The sequence below is a fragment of the Gadus chalcogrammus genome, chromosome 22 (assembly GCF_026213295.1).
Source record: "Gadus chalcogrammus isolate NIFS_2021 chromosome 22, NIFS_Gcha_1.0, whole genome shotgun sequence".
Lineage (NCBI taxonomy): Eukaryota > Metazoa > Chordata > Actinopteri > Gadiformes > Gadidae > Gadus > Gadus chalcogrammus.
In genome coordinates, this window is record NC_079433.1 from 1250827 (window position 1) to 1267344 (window position 16518).

Here is a 16518-nt window from a genome sequence, read left to right on the forward strand (position 1 = left end):
AGAATTGTGCGATTCGCTTTCTCAGCACACTTGAACGTGAAATGTCCTCAACAGTAGCCGCGTTTACATGGCAGATCTATGCCGCATAGATTTCTATGCGGCATAGATCTGTTCCGAAATGTGTTCCGAATGAACTGTATACATGGCAGTGACAAAAATGTCCGTTATGTCCCTCGCGCACACCTGACACATCTCTGGACCGGCGGCGAGATAATGGACGTGTTATCACTATCGGGGATTTTAAATTTAATTTTAATGAAAGCACAGCAGGAGAGAGCTTTTCTCTCCCTGCTCCTTCAAGAAAGAAGGAGGAGGACGGCGCAGCAACGTCAATTTCTTTTAAGATCTTTATATTTACCCCCAGCTCCGCCGCAAACAAAACGAATTTGGATGCGAGTCCGCAGCCAAGACTGGTGGGAGAGAGTGGTCTTGAGAGAATTTAGTGACCAGGAATGGCGAGAGAATTTTAGGATGAGTCGGCAGTCGTTCATGAAATTATGCGAGCTGATGAAGACTATTTCGCCGGAGGAGGTAACTGTGCGAAGAGCAATACCGTTGGCAATGAGGGTTGCCATGGTACTCTACAAGTTGGGCAGCAGCGCCGAATATAGGCTGATCGCTAATCAGTTCGGGGTGCATAAAAGCACCGTTAAGAAGTTTGTTTATATGTTCTGCAAAAGTATGGTGCAAGGACCTATAAAAGACCTCATAAGGGTACCAACGGAGGAGGAAGCCCTCTACATCGCATCCAGATTCGAGGCCAGCTACCACTTGCCAAATGTGATGGGCATCATTGATGGCACACACATCCCCATGTTGCCCCCTTCAGATGGGTACAAAGACTTTGTCAATCGAAAAGGCTGGCCGTCTTATGTGCTCCAGGCAGTTGTCGACCACCAATTTTGGTAAGCACTCTTTTGCACTTTTCTCACTCTATTTTCTGTCTATAATATAAAGGCTGGTTCACAGTGATATGCAAGTTATTTAACGGCTGTGTTTATCTTTGGCACTCTGCCTATACGGCCCATACGGCCTCGTAACTGCGACCGAATCACAACCGCGCTGATATTCAGCAGCCAACAGCACTCCCTCTCGCGTTTTATATTGATTTCAGCTCTACAACAGTAATAAGCAACAACCGATTATGATTTGTTTTTTTATTATTTAATGATTTATTTGGCTCTTCCAACACAAATAGAAGTTTGTTACAAAGTAAGCTACATAAAGACCGTAAATAACATTAACGGTTATTAGAACACCTGCAAAAAAAAGGCCCAGTGCTGTTATAGGCTACTCTATATCAGAACTCATGGAATACCTCTTGTCAAATCAAATTAGGCCTAGGCCTACTTGGTCGGAACTAACTGTTGTATGCCTAATTAAAAATAATAATAAAATAAATCTTGTTTCCAGCTTCTGGAACATCAGCTGTAAGATGCCCGGTAGCGCACACGACGCCAGTGTTCTCCGCAACTCGGATCTCTTCCAAAAAGCCCATCTACTGCCTAAGGTGAGACCCAAAAGGGGCCAATGCAACCCCAGTGGTGCGATGAACACCTGCAGCTCGACTTGAGAGACTTGGTTTGGGTTTACCAAGCATATTATAACCCTATAACCCTAACCCATTAAGTAATGTTTTACTTCCGTCTTTCTTTATTTTAGGGTGATAAAATCATCGAGGGAGAGAGCATCAGGCTAGTCATTGTTGGGGATCCTGCATATCCGCTCCTTCCGTGGCTGGTTAAAGGACATCTCAGCTCCCCACGGCTAACTCCAGAGCAGGAATCTTTCAACGTGTATCTAAGTTCGCTCCGGGTTGGGGTGGAAAATACATTTGGGATTCTAAAGGCAAGATGGCGTGTTCTATTGAAACGCAGTGACTTTCACTTCACATTCACACCGACTGTCATTGCAACCTGCTGTGCTTTGCACAATTTTTGCCAGCTTCAGAGGGAACATGTAAACTGGTTGGAAGAGGCTGCAACTCCAGACGGAATCTATCCTCAGCCTGCCCAGCCCGCAAATGTTAATGACCATGGTAACCACGAAAGGGCCGTGGTTACAGGATATATGGCCACTCACTTTCCCCTTCGCAGTGGTCATCTCTATTAATTGAAACACGTAGGTTAAGGGAACATAATGGTGGAATAAATATTTAATAAATAACAATAAATACAATAAATAACAATATTTTCACATCAATATATGCTCATCTTATTAATTAATTTATTCATTGATGGGGAACAACCGGTTGTTGTTTTTTAATGTAGCCTACCCCATATCAAATTGTATAAAGCTATATGTAAATAGATATAGATTGTATTATATTTATAAATTGTTAAACATGGTACCAAACTAGATATATAGATTGTATAGGCCTATGTATAAATTACAGAAATTACACAAATAAATAAATAATATATAGTCTATTAAATGGTATTTATGTATGGCTTGAAATGATATATAATTCTAAATATAGTATAACAAATTGTATATAGATGGATTGTAACACAACATATTTAAGAAATCATTTCAACATGTTCATTGTTTTTCGTTCTTTTCATGTTCTTTTGTATTTTTGCTATGTTCGATTTTTATTGATGTCTGAAATAAATGTAATCAATGACTTTGCACATCAACAACTTGTTATTTTACTTATATTACTGGTTCCCAGTTAATTTAGAATGCTAGCCTAGGTCATGAAGACAGTAATCTGAATCATGTGTGTCACTTTCATTTGATCTAGGCCTACTCTGTGTGTAGAGGGGTGAATAAGACTGGTGGGCACTTGCTGGATCTGAATCATGTGTGGCACTTTCACTTGATCTAGGCCTCTGTGTGTAGCTATAGGGTGGGGAATAAGACTGGTGGGCACTTGACTGATCTGAATCATGTGTCGCACTTTCGTTCGATCTAGGCCTATCCAGTGGGTAGTTGTAGGTGTGTGGATAAGACTGGTGGGCAGAAAATGGGCTGAAATTTGGAGCCTGGTGAGTTGGTTGTGGAAGCAATGACCTGAGGCCCGCAAATATCTGCCCTGCCAAACGCTCGGTTGAACGAGCACTTTCTTCTAAAAATCGGGACATGGCCCTCTCCTCACGCTCTTCATTCAGCCTCTGCGTTCGCTCCATTCTGTCCATTGCAGCCTTTTGTTCATCCGTCCAGCTTTGGAGAAATCGGCCATAACCAGATGCCTGTTTTCCTACAAAAAGAGTGAAATAAGGTTTTGGAAATTATTATTGTTTTCTTTTTAAATATATAGGCTACCCCATGATTTGTCTTTAAACTATACAGGTCATCAGGCATGATGTGGAAGACAATGGGACAAAGCAGATGACTCGTAGCCTAGCTCACAATGTCAACTTTATCTAAACCCCACATTTAACAGGCTTATTATTTTTCTACCGAGGCAGTGGCTTACTCCTTTTTTTTGAAGCAGGAAGGGCAACGTTGGAGGTCTCCTCTGCTATTGACTCCAGAGCGTTGCCAACAGCGTCATTGCCGTCACTATCATCATCATCTACCACAGAATACATAGGCCTACGTGTTAAGAACTAACATGGGATGTATGTGATCGCCTACTTGAAATAACATTAAGTAGGCTACTCTCATGTATTATCAGCCAACCTCAAACCATCGCTAAAAAGCAAGCAATAGGCCTAAGTCATGGGTACCCATGAATTTATCCTAAACCTTATAACAACGGTGACAACTTACCAGAGGATGTCACATTCACGTCCTCGTCCGTTCTAAAACCAATATCAACTCCATTTTCCTCCACGTTGAATATTGGCCGTCCTCCGATGAAACTGTTGATTTTTTCGAAGAATGGAAAATTGGTTGGAGCCGCACCACTCCTGTCAACTGCCTGTTTGGCCTTGTGGTAGGATGCCTTCAAAACTTTCCAACGGTTTTTCATCTGCTCAATTGAGCGACTATAGCCCGCATCCTTAAACTTTTGATGCACCTCTTTTAAAAGGTCGCTATGTCGAACCTTTCTCTGGTCCATCCTTCGGAAGATATCTTGTTCCTTGAGAATTTCCAAGAGGACATTTGTCTCCTCGAAGGTCCAATTACGAACTACCACAGCTGCCATCTCTCTAAATTAAGAATTATTTTAACGTTAGACTGCAAACGTACTGCCTACTAATTTACAGTTATCTCGGACGCGCGCGGACACTATACGATACGCGAACACGTCATTAATAAACACCCATGTCCCGGCTCTTAGCAACCGGACACGCTTACCAGACTACTTTAACGGAGTGATAACAAAGACGTGAATCAGGCAATAATAATAATAATAATAAATTTAATTTAGAGGCGCCTTTCAAGACACCCAAGGTCACCTTACAGAGCATATAGTCATCATTCAAAACTATGTAAAACAGACTAGGAATAGAAGAAAAACAGAGGTTAAACATGAAGAGTAATAATAATGAATAACACTCAAAGACGCCTTGACAGCGGTGAAGTTCGGTGTGCTTAAAAGTAGCCTACCGACGGAGCTCAGTGGACCAATTGCGAACTACTGCGGCGGCTCTAAGTTAAACCCCAATCTATGCGGAATAAGTGTATACATGGCGATTTAAAACGGACTACACCACCTATTCTATGCGGCATAGAATCTATGCCGCACAGATAATTGTATTCCGAATGAGGCGTATACATGACCATTTTCTATGCCGCATAGAAATCTATGCGGCATAGATGTGTCCATGTAAACGCGGCTAGTGTGTGTCAAGGGTTCATCTTGTTTTCTTAGAACATTAGAAGCATGCAAGTGCGTTCCATTCGATCAGACACGTTTTATTTTCAGTTAGGCTACTGTATAATCAGTAAGACCACACCATAAACACATAAGCCCAACATTATACATAGATCATAGATAGGTCTCAGCATGAAATGGAGAACATTTGAAGTTGAACTTGACCACTGGTTTGACAGCCTGCACTCTGTGTGTCACTACATAATAACATCACTACATACAAGTAACAAACGCTCTAGCCAAATGTCATTAGAGCTACAGTTATTGAACATTCATGCAACAGCCTCAAGTGGCTTTACAAATGTGTTTTGTCTCTGCTCATTATGACAAACTAATTGTTCTGCAATCATTTTCCTGTCCAACAGATCCAGCTTGTGCTTTTGAACATAACACACGGTTACACTGTTGAGACATGTTTGTGTCATTGTACTTCGCATCCATGTTTTCAGCCTTCAGAGGCTGCTGAAGCTCCTTTCAGCTTTATCACACAGTGTGTGTGTGTGTGTGTGTGTGTGTGTGTGTGTGTGTGTGTGTGTGTGTGTGTGTGTGTGTGTGTGTGTGTGTGTGTGTGTGTGTGTGTGTGTGTGTGTGTGTGTGCGTGTATCAAACAAACACACAATGAGTCATACACACACACACACACACACACACACAGTGTATCTGCTCGCATTTCTTCCATTTTGTAGGCCTAGATGTATGTAAAAGTTCATATAATTGATCATCGCTATTTGGAATGATTATTTCTTCGCCTATTCCAGAACACCCCCACTTTTGGAAAGCTTGATACGCCCCTGATTGTGGTTTCGGATCAGTTTAATACTACAGTGTGCACAGTGATCTGGGAGCAGCTTTATGAGGCTGTGCTTCTGCATGGACATGTACAGCATCATAAATCCCCTGCATGTTAATGGGTTGATGTGCAATGAGATAGATGAACAGCAATGCTGAACAGTGCATGATACAGCCAGCACAGTTAAATGACACAAAGAAATAAATAACACTATTTATTTAACTTCTATTTCTACTCAGGGAAGATTCAAAGTGAGCAATCAAACCCTGGTTGGATGTGTCATTTAGCCCTTTGAGTGTGGTGTATGTGATAATGCGTAGCATAGCTCAGGGCAGACATTGTAGGCATCAGCTCTAGCCAAAGGCCAGGTTCAATGAAGTGGACTGAAATATGTTCCCACCTGAATGGTGCTTTGGCTGTGCAGTTCACATGCACAGTTTGTCCACATGCACCTATTCATCCCCCAGCGATTGTAGCCCAGCTTCTTTTAGGTTTTAGATTTTAGATATGTTAAGTTTAAGTCTACCTTCCTTTTTTTACGTGAACTTGCCTCACTGTTTAAATAATGTCTGCCTCTGACTCATCAATTGTTTACTTATATTCCTCAGGGCCCGAAAGGACCAAGAGGTGAAAGGGTAAGCCAATATCAAACTCATTAATTATGACAAGATGCATGACAATGCCATGTTTGCTGGATAGAAACTTTCATGAAGTTTATCGGGTTGATATATGATGACGCCGATTGACCTTTCAACTTCAATAGGCCACACCCCTTTGTTTACATCAGGCACAGCCTAAAGCCCTCCGCTGTGATAATATAACAAATAATAATGGACCAATCTCTGCTGCACGACGGCTGAAAATAACCTGAACTACAAATATTTGTTGTATATTATTTTTTTCTGACTTTGGCTCACATATCCAGACCAAATTCATATTTATCTTTTCTAAACTTTATTAACAATAATAAAACAATTTAGTAAAAGGACATGACGCTTTTATTCAAGTTGAGACCAAACCGAGCTCCACAGCCGAAAAGAGCTGGGACTCTGGCAGCGTCCCAGCAGACACGGTGGCTGTGTGTCAATCAGTGGTAATCAACGGAGACTAACCCAAGGCCTTCCTCCACAGGGACCCCAGGGCCCTGACGGGAGGGACGGCAGACCTGGCAACCCCGGCCCTGCTGGGCCCCCAGGACCCCCTGGCCTCGGCGGAGTAAGTATCCTATAGGGGCCGACTTGGTCAACTGCTGGGTGGGGGGACTGAAGGTGGATGTTGGTTCTAAAATGTGACTGTGTGGGGGACTGAAGGTGGATGTTGGTTCTAAAATGTGACTGTGTGGGGGACTGAAGGTGGATGTTGGTTCTAAAATGTGACTGTGTGGGGGACTGAAGGTGGATGTTGGTTCTAAAGTGCTGCTGGGTGGGGGAACTGAAGATGGATGTTGGTTCTAAAGTGTTCCTAGGTGGGGGAACTGAATGTTGATGAAGGCCTCTCAGTAAATAAGGTTAACCGGCTGGTATATCCTATTGTAACCGTAAGGTATAGAAGCTACAGGAAGATGCTGATTTGCTGTTCATCTGTTTGATAAACGATCAAGCCCTTAAACTCACCTGACCCAAATTCTGGCACAATTATAGCAATGGAACAGACAATAACCTATGAATTAGAAAATAAGTATATTGTATTGTATGAATTTTTATATGTATATTTTGTCTCTTATTCTGGTTTTTATTTTTCATTCCAACAGAACTTTGCTGCTCAGTATGATCACAACAAAGGCGCTGATATTGGTCCCGGCCCCATGGTGAACACACACACACACACACACACACACACACACACACACAGACTCAGACTCAGACTCAGACTCAGACTCAGACACACACACACACTCAGACTCAGACACACACACTCAGACTCAGACACACAAACTCAGACACACACACACAAACTCAGACACACAAACTCAGACACACACACACAAACTCAGACACACACACACACACACACGCACATGCACAAACTCTGAGACACACACACCTGCAGTTTTGTGGTAACTCTCCAACAATAACACTATGTATTCACACATACACATCACCACACAGAACTACCAATAAGAACCCATCGAAGTCTGAAGACCTTTCCATGTCAGAGCACACCTGTCAAATAGGTTTCCGCTACAGTGTTCACTGTCATTCCCAATCCATGGATTATTCCCATGGAGTTCTGGGATTTATGCCACTTTATGGCATGCATTCTCACCTTAGCTTTCAGTCCAGTCAATGGACTCATCGTCAAAGAAATACTTCCACACATTTCTGGACTACTGTAAGTGTGGTTTTATAACACAAAACCCTTTCTGTTGTATAGCATTCTGTCCTCAGCGGCATATCTTACTCACAGCCCACAACATGCACAGCCACTGGTGTTGGACATTGCTGTTGTTTGACCTTTGATTTCTTTCCTCTATCTCCAGGGAATGATGGGAATGAAAGGCCAACCTGGACTTCCCGGCCCCCCTGTAAGTACCCCCTCACCACCACACACACACACACACACACACACACACACACACACACACACACACACACACACACACACACACACACACACACACACACACACACACACACACACACACACACACACACACACACACATAGCTAGTTGATTTATAGCATGCAATTCGTGGGGCTGACAATGTCCTGTTTTTTATGCTGCTAAGCTAGCAAGTGCTAACGTAGTAGTAAACAAACCCAAGTTCGACGCTGAAATGTTTCTATTTATTTTGTAGGGAGAAAGAGTGATAATCCCTTGAGTCCGGACTTTGTTCCATCTCTTTTCAACTACGTTCCATCTCCAGAGAAGAGGAAAAGAAAAATGAGACTGGAGGTTTTCAACAGACGACAGAGAGCAAAGCTACAGAAGATGGAGCAGACAAAGCTATCTGCGAAAGCCATCCCTCCCAGGTGAATATTTAAGTTCCTTAACCTGGTCAACCCCACTTCCATGGACTTGGGAAAATTATAAACCAATTTGTTTTTGTACAATTCATTGTAGGTTTAATAACACCCAATGAGCTAAAAAACATAACATCTGTGACTGGGCTGAAATCATCACACACCTATACCGACTTGCATTTGGCAGCCACTGACTATGCATGTGATTGTCACTGTCATTGTCAATATCCCTGTCATTGTCTTTCTATTCATTTATTTTATTACATTGTTTATTTATCTTATACCGACTATAAAGCACTTTTGGATGTAAATGTGCTATACAAATACAATTTACTTACTTTCTTACTAACGAAAGCTAGTATACTGCAGAAAACAGAGAGTGACTGACAAAAGAATGACAAACTGTCATCAGTAGTGACAGTTTATACTACTTTTGTTTTCACCAGAGCATCAACAGATTGTCCCCAAGACTGCAACAAGGATCCTACTGCAGAGCAAAGTCCCACCACAGAGCCTTTGAAGGAATCTACCCATGAAGAACCTGGAAACGATGTCCAGCCTGTTCTCCATGAGGAGGATCCAGCAACCCCACCATGCACCACTGAAACCTGTGGTAAACGCGTCCAATCTCTTGAGCAAGAATGCCAAGCTCTGAGGACTGAAAATATGTTGTTGAAGGAAAAAAATGAATAGGACTACACTGAATGAGATGAGCTTGCATAACGATGATAAAAGGGTTCATACTCTCACTGGTTTATCAGCATTCTCCATTCTCATGACAATTTTTCATATTGTGGCTCCTTTTCTCCAACTTAAATCTAGTTTAACATGTTTTCAGCAGTACATGTTAACTTTAATTAAGCTTAGAATGAACTTGTCCTTTGAGTTTTTGGCTTTTTATTTTGACATTGACTCAAACACTGTTTCAAAGCTCTTCAAACACTGCATTAGTGTGATGCATTGTAGACTGGTGCCAAGTCTGGTGTTGTGGCCTGACAGAGAATACTTAAGAAAATCTCTTCCATACGCATTTCGAAACCGTAGCTTTGAAAAGACAGTTTGCATTATAGATTGTTTTGAAATATTTCTAGAGAAACCCAGTAGATTGCTAGCCAGTGCTCAGTGTTACTCATCATACAAATCACACCACACAATGAAATATTTAATTGCAATTTGCCCTCGAGGTTCCATTTGTTTAATTTCCGCTGGATGGGGAGGTCGCACAAGTGATAAGTTTATCACAGAACAAAGTCACTTTTTTATCTCATTTGCTCCCAGGGGACGTAGTTTTAGCGGACAGAGGTTGTCTGGTTAAAGAGTCCATTGAGAGATGCCAAGCTGAATTAAAAATTCCAGCATTTACTCATGGATAGAAGCAGTTAGATCCTGCTGACTTGGAGAACACCAGACGTCTAGCCTCTCTTAGGATACATATTGAAAGAGTGATAGGAGTTCTCCGTCAAAAGTACACAGTCTTGCAAAGCACTGTCCCCATATGTTTCACGGACATAGACAGGGAAAATGATGTGACCTACCTTGACAAGATGGTGAGCGTGTGTTGTGCACTTACAAATGTGTCTGAATCTGTGGTGTCCTTCCAGTGATGGGGATGTACAGTACATTGAACTGATGTGACTGGCTACAGATGTGCTCAACCAGCAAATAAACCTTTGTGACTCACACTTCTTGCTTGCTTGTCGTGACATTATTTTTAATCACTCGCTATTCTGATGCCATCACATCGTTTCTCTTTGCAGATCAAGCTGCACATCCACCCATTCTAACTTGAGTTCCACCCAAACAGATATTTGTTCTGGTGTGTTTTATATGAATGACCCACCCATGTTTCATATCCCTGATTGCTACAGATATTTAATACAAATTATGGGGAAGAGAACAATATTGGTTTAACAACTGTTTATTCATAAATAACAGTACAGTATCAGCTACTACAAACAACTCATTTCACAGTCTCCTCACTAAGGTTTTCTTCTTTGGGCATTGATCACTTTTCGGCGGATGGGACATACCCACTGTTTTGGGACCCTTTTCATGCGAAGGCAGGTCTGGTGAAACTTTGGTAACACTTTATTTGAAGGTGTATACATAAGACTGTCATTACACTGTCATAACCATGACATGACACCTGTCATGAACATTATGAATAGTTATGACTGTTGTCATAAAGTGTCATTCGGTCAATTATGTCACGTTTAATGCAACATTGACATTGTATGAGAGGTCTTTGTTATGACAACCTGACATAAGCTGAGACAAAATAACTTGTCGATTGTCTTTGTTATGACAACCTGACATAAGCTGAGACAAATAACTTAAAATAACTTGTCGATGTCTTTGTTATGACAACCTGACATTAACGAAGACAAAATATCTTGTCGATGTCTTGGTTATGTCGACTTGACATTAACCAATAACATGACCTGTCATAAACATGTCATAGTAGGCTTCATAATCAAATGTAAAGAAACTATTTCGATTCATGTAAGATTACATTAAACTGTCATGCGGAATGTTTTGACATTGACTGTCATGAGACCTTCATTGTACTGTCATGAATGATTCTGTTTGCCTCAAGTAGTGAAACAATTTGGACAGTTCAATAACACGTCATGAAGCGTTATTACACTGTCTAATGCCTTTACAACAGGCTCATGAATGATTCTGTTGGCCTCAAGTAAAGTGAAACAATTTGGACATTTCAATAATATGTCATGAAGCGTCATTACACTGTCTAATGCCTTTACAACAGGCTCATGAATGATTCTGTTGGCCTCAAGTAAAGTGAAACAATTTGGACATTTCAATAATATGTCATTAAAAGTTACTACACTGGCTAATTTTGACATTGATTGTCATGAGACCTTTATTATACTGTCATGAATTATTCCCTTTACCTCAAAGTGAAACAATTTGGACTTTTCAGTAAATGTTATTACACTTAATTACACACACAACAGTGTGCAGTAGTCAGAGCTTCATAAATGTAACATGAAGCATTTGGGTATTACATGAGGAAATACCTAAACAAAAGCAATATAAGTCAAGACAGTCTCTTTTATTTACATTAAGACACAAAACAAAAAATGTATACAGTTGTGGCCAAAATGAAATAAGAACCACTTAAAAAAAAAAGCACTTTCCCGTCCTTAAATGAACAAGTATGGGAACAAAACAGTTACATTAAAATAAATAATATTTTAAACGGCTGCTCAAAATAGATAAAAAACCATAAACACCAGATGTTTTGTTGAGGGGATTGTGAGGAGATATTCACTGATTTGAACAAACTTTCAGTGTTGCTCATGCCCCTTTGAACCTAGAACCCATGCCCCTTTGAACCTAAAACCCAAACCATTAAGTATATTTGTACATTATCGGGAGGAGCTTGCCCTTTTTTTTGTTTTCAGTTATGACCCCTGCCATATCCTTTGTAATAGCATTCCTGCAGCGCTCTGCGAAGTCGGCTATCTTATCATCGTGCTCTCTATTGAGCTCTTTGAAACGATCCGGGAAGGTGAGGAACAGCTCTGCAATCACAGCAGTCCTGGCAATTCTCCCATAAAGACTCGATCACTGATAAGTATGAACAGGATTTATTTAAATAACGACATGGGAATATTTTGCATGGTAAATCTTTGGCATGAGCCCCGTCACTGATCCAGGGTGACGTGCAGACTCGGCGTATCCTGCCAGGACTAGCAGGGGCGGAGCCTTCCCCTGGACAAGTAGACTGAGGCCGACCTGGTGGTGGTGGGGTGGATGGAGGTGCGTCGAACGAAGACCTGAGCAGCAAAGACATATGTTAGACTACTCTTTATAGAGCAGGTGTAGGCAGGTGATTGGTAGCTGGTGATTGGTGGCCAGCCGCGCGTGATTTGAGTCCTCCTGGTAGAACTACCAGCAAGCTTAACATTTTAGAATCAGTAGGGAACGTGTTGCATGCGAGTTAATGAATGCGTTAATAGTGTCCACTAGACCACTAGATATCAACTAGACTACACCCACTGCTGGTCCTCCACCAACACCACCCACCACAGCGGACCTCAGTCCTCACCAACCCATTTATAGTAACTCACCCATATCAGGATGTCTGCCCTCGACCACGCCCCCAGCAGAACCATTACCCAACGTGTATTGATCCCTAGCTCACCTGACATAGTCCAATGGTCCCCACTGACCCCAGCCTCTCCCCCCCCCCCCTCTCCACCTCCTTCCTTTTGTTCTAGACCATCAAATGTAGATCAACCCAGGCCCCCCCCCCACCAAACCATTGGTACCCCCCTATCCTAACGGGAAAGCCTCCCTGTGGGCTCTGGCCATTAGGAAGCCTCTTATCATTATGGGGGATTCTAACATCGCCCCTATCCCCACATTTAAACGGTCGGAGGTTCAGGCCCACAGTTTCCCGGGAGCGACCCTCAGACACCTCACTGCAGTCCTGCTTAGATTCCCCTCCCCCAGGCCTGGCATCAGACCGGTGGTTTTTCGGTAGACATAAACAACAGTCTTAGGGAACAAGCCGTCACCGTTATCAAAGACATCGACGACTCGTTGGAACAGCCAGAGCTAAAGTCCCTCAGGCCCGTGTCGTCATTCCTCTCCTCTCTGTTTCAGTCGAGCTATCCGTTCACCAGCTCCACTGCACTGAGGCCTTCAGCAGCTTTGTGAGAGACAGCATAGAGGAGGTGGACCCCCGACGCGGTCACCTTAAACAACGGTCTCTCCTTCAACTCCAGACGACCCAGGACAGCGTCCATTGGGCTCCGGGGACGGGGGTTAGGGCTATGCTAACCATAACCCTAACCCTTACCCTCTTATTCATTGGAGGCTTCTTTTATGTGAAAGGATGGTATGGATGTGTGAATGGTTTTACTATGTCTTATTTATCTTTATTTATATTCCTATTTATTAATTAATTTAATCTATTTTGCACTTATCTCCCAGCACTTATCTTTACCCTGTGTGTTTTTAATACTTGCATGATTTTACCATGTTTTATGCTTTTACCATGTTTTTTATATATATATATATATATATATATATATATATATATGCATATGTGTGTGCAATTTTGGGGTTCCTTTATTTTTCACCCATGACTTCTACTGAGATTGCAGTGTGCTCCTTTTTATTCCTATATTTTGTATGAATGCGCATGATTCACTATTAATGAGAGGATGTGTATGGATGGGTCTGGATGTGTGTGTGTGTGTGTGTGTGTGTGTGTGTGTGTATGTGTGTGTGTGTGTGTGTGTGTGTGTGTGTGTGTGTGTGTGTGTGTGCGTGCGTGTGTGTGTCTCTTGTTTTGCCCTCTACCCCCAACGCCTTGCCAGGGTTGACAGATGGTATAAACTCCTCTCCATCAAACCACGCAGACGAAAAGTTGCAGTTCCCTCTTTATGGTGAGGTGAAGTAGGGTAAAACTGAGGAATCGAAGTACAGCATTTCAGTATGAGAATAACAGAATGCTGTAAAATTAGCTTAGCTACTAAGTTAGCTTGCTAACGTAAGAATATCCATCCATCTAATTTGTTTACAAAGTTTCCTTAATCTCATTATACATCAAACCCCCTTAACATATCAAAACAGATAACGTACCAACGATGCTTACAAAGGCCAACTTGAAACCAGAGGAGACGCAATTATGAAGACGAGTGTGAGTACCATGCTTTCCGATCAAGTGAATGTAGTGTAATGGAGTGCAAGGCATGCATATCAGAACGTATTCCAGAAAAATACCAAAGTTCGCCAGTAGATGGCATCACAGGACCATCAATAGACTGAATTACACTGAAGACTGAATTACACAGGAGAAAACATACATGTAACAGAACACATATATATATATATATATATATATATATATATATATATATATATATGTATATATTTCTATGCGTGTGTGTGCGGGCGGGGTCCTCAGATCCCCCCTTTTATTTACTCTGATGTACTTTTCATCCTTTCCAATAGAAGTGTGTTTCTATGGGCCCGTTGGCTGTGTCACCGTCAGCAGTTACCAGGGACCGTCCTGCCGTCGCCTCTACCCACCACGGGACCACCACCCTCTCCGGCTACCCACCACGGGACCACCACCGTCACCGTCAGCTGGAGGCCTACCTACACCAATCGCACCAACACCACACAGCCACACTACCACGCACACAACAGACGCACGCTACCTCCCACACCTACATCCCGTTATAGACCCCCCAGCCTTCAGTATAGACCCCCACACACCCACCATCACCACAATAGACCCACACACACATATCAAACCACAGAACACACCAGACCCACACCAACACACCCACACACACAACCAGTCAGACCACAAAGACCACCTCCACCATCCACCCGTCCACTCCTCCCACCACCACCAACACACACCCGGTACATTGCACCAGATGGCCCCACCCGTGGAAAAGACAAAGTATATTTTAAAATACTCCAGGCCCTGCACCACAGGGACACAGCGGACAGAGCGGTGTCCACCGGGAACTCCCCAGGGGGATGTTACGACAGGTCCACAAATGATCACACTTCATCAAACCCATCACCCACAGACACCACATCACAAAGAAATAATGACAACACCAACACCTGGATGCACAATGACATGTTGATCCTAAAAGAACACTACACACACACAATAGACCAATTCACACAAACACCCCAGCCCACCAACACACTCTCACTTAAGACCGCGACCAACCGGGCACACAAGAGATTGGGCCACAGACTATTACCCACCACCTTACATCAACTAGAACACACACTACTCCATACACCGTCCGCCCCTCACTCACCACTCATTACCAACCCACACCCCCTCAACCTACTCCCCCCCTCCCCCATACCGACCAGTCCCCATACCACCCCACCTCGAGCCTGGACCTTCCCCTCACCGACACCTCCACAGCCCACACTCAGCCACACAGATCCCCCCCCTCCCCCCCTCCCTCTGCCTCCCCAACCAGCACCCACACACACCCTAGATCACTCTATTTAGGCCCACGTCAGTCAGAAATCCTCTCACCAGATGAACCTCCGTCTCAGAGGACCGAGCAACAACCAACACACCACCATACACCACCCTCTCTCCAGAGTTCCCCCTCACTCCATCCAGACACTTGCATCCAACCACTCCCACTCCCAACCTACGCCACTCAACAGCTACATAGTCACTGATCTCAGTCCCCTACTAGAAACTCCCCAGGACACCTTCACCACTCAGCCTGACAACATACACTGGACACCAAACACAGCACAACACATCCTGGGACTGTAAGCTCCCCGGGGTCCGGGGCCCTGGACCCTGACTACATCATGCAATCCCAATCTGAAGCCCCCTCTAATAACACCAAGTCTCCTCCGCTGTCCGTCCAGTCCACGAGCACACCCTTCACAGCGCACTGTGCAGCTTAGACTCCACCACGTCCTTAATTCGGCCTCGTTAAGTCCCCTCACCATCACTCCCGAGCGCCGACGGCCGAGTGGAACCACCGACCCGAAGCCTCGACCGAACAAGACGATGTTCAAAAGGACCAGACACGATCCTACGGGCATAAAGTTAGGGATTGGACTATTTGATCCATCCAGCCCGTAGTGATCATCGGTGACTCAACCCTGAGTCGGTTCCTTCCCCACACTCACACAGACGTCCACATGGAGAGTTATCCCGGTGCCAAATAGCAACACGTCACACAGGTCTGAGATAAACATCCAAGATCCACACCAAGATTCTGGTGCTCTCTCTGGGCCTCAACCACAGGGACAGCCTGTTGGAGCCGGCCGCCAGGACCCCCACAACAACCTCACCGGCCCCCAAGGGGCCCTGCTCCCTCTGGGTTCCCCTGGGGCCCTCACCGGCCCTGGAGGTGAGGGCCCCACTCTCTCAGGCCTCTCTCTCTCTCTCTCTCTCTCTCTCCTCTCTCTCTCTGTCTCTGTCTCTGTCTCTGTCTATCTCTCTCTCTCTC

At 43.6% G+C, this 16518-nt stretch overlaps 1 protein-coding gene and 3 long non-coding RNA genes across 4 annotated transcripts; 2 read left to right on the forward strand and 2 right to left on the reverse strand.

Annotated features, from left to right (window-relative positions):
* Positions 1 to 503: 503 nt before the first annotated feature.
* Positions 504 to 2368, forward strand: LOC130376107 (uncharacterized). Its single transcript, XM_056583336.1, has 3 exons — positions 504 to 905; positions 1414 to 1510; positions 1663 to 2368. Exons 1-3 carry the CDS (start codon positions 508 to 510, stop codon positions 2110 to 2112), a joined length of 945 nt encoding a protein of 314 aa, XP_056439311.1. The 5' UTR covers positions 504 to 507; the 3' UTR covers positions 2113 to 2368.
* Positions 2369 to 2875: 507 nt separating this feature from the next.
* LOC130376124 (uncharacterized) lies at positions 2876 to 3995 on the reverse strand. The gene is made up of 3 exons (XR_008893960.1): positions 3718 to 3995; positions 3422 to 3520; positions 2876 to 3202 (listed from the first exon to the last, which is right to left on the reverse strand). It is a non-coding gene; the product is annotated as an uncharacterized LOC130376124 (long non-coding RNA).
* A 722-nt stretch (positions 3996 to 4717) lies between these two features.
* LOC130376110 (uncharacterized) lies at positions 4718 to 10553 on the forward strand. The gene is made up of 6 exons (XR_008893947.1): positions 4718 to 6193; positions 6690 to 6773; positions 7309 to 7365; positions 8038 to 8082; positions 8356 to 8530; positions 8968 to 10553. It is a non-coding gene; the product is annotated as an uncharacterized LOC130376110 (long non-coding RNA).
* Positions 10554 to 13566: 3013 nt separating this feature from the next.
* LOC130376123 (uncharacterized) lies at positions 13567 to 14364 on the reverse strand. Its single transcript, XR_008893959.1, has 2 exons — positions 14141 to 14364; positions 13567 to 13965 (listed from the first exon to the last, which is right to left on the reverse strand). It is a non-coding gene; the product is annotated as an uncharacterized LOC130376123 (long non-coding RNA).
* Between the last annotated feature and the right edge of the window lie 2154 nt (positions 14365 to 16518).

What these genes read in the sequence shown, in the direction of transcription:
- LOC130376107 (XM_056583336.1), top strand. Translation starts at nt 508, where the DNA reads ATGAAGACTATTTCGCCGGAGGAGGTAACTGTGCGAAGAGCAATACCG. An exon ending in GTTGTCGACCACCAATTTTG is followed by an intron (nt 906 to 1,413) that starts GTAAGCACTCTT and finishes TCTTGTTTCCAG; the next exon opens with CTTCTGGAACATCAGCTGTA. An exon ending in AAGCCCATCTACTGCCTAAG is followed by an intron (nt 1,511 to 1,662) that starts GTGAGACCCAAA and finishes TCTTTATTTTAG; the next exon opens with GGTGATAAAATCATCGAGGG.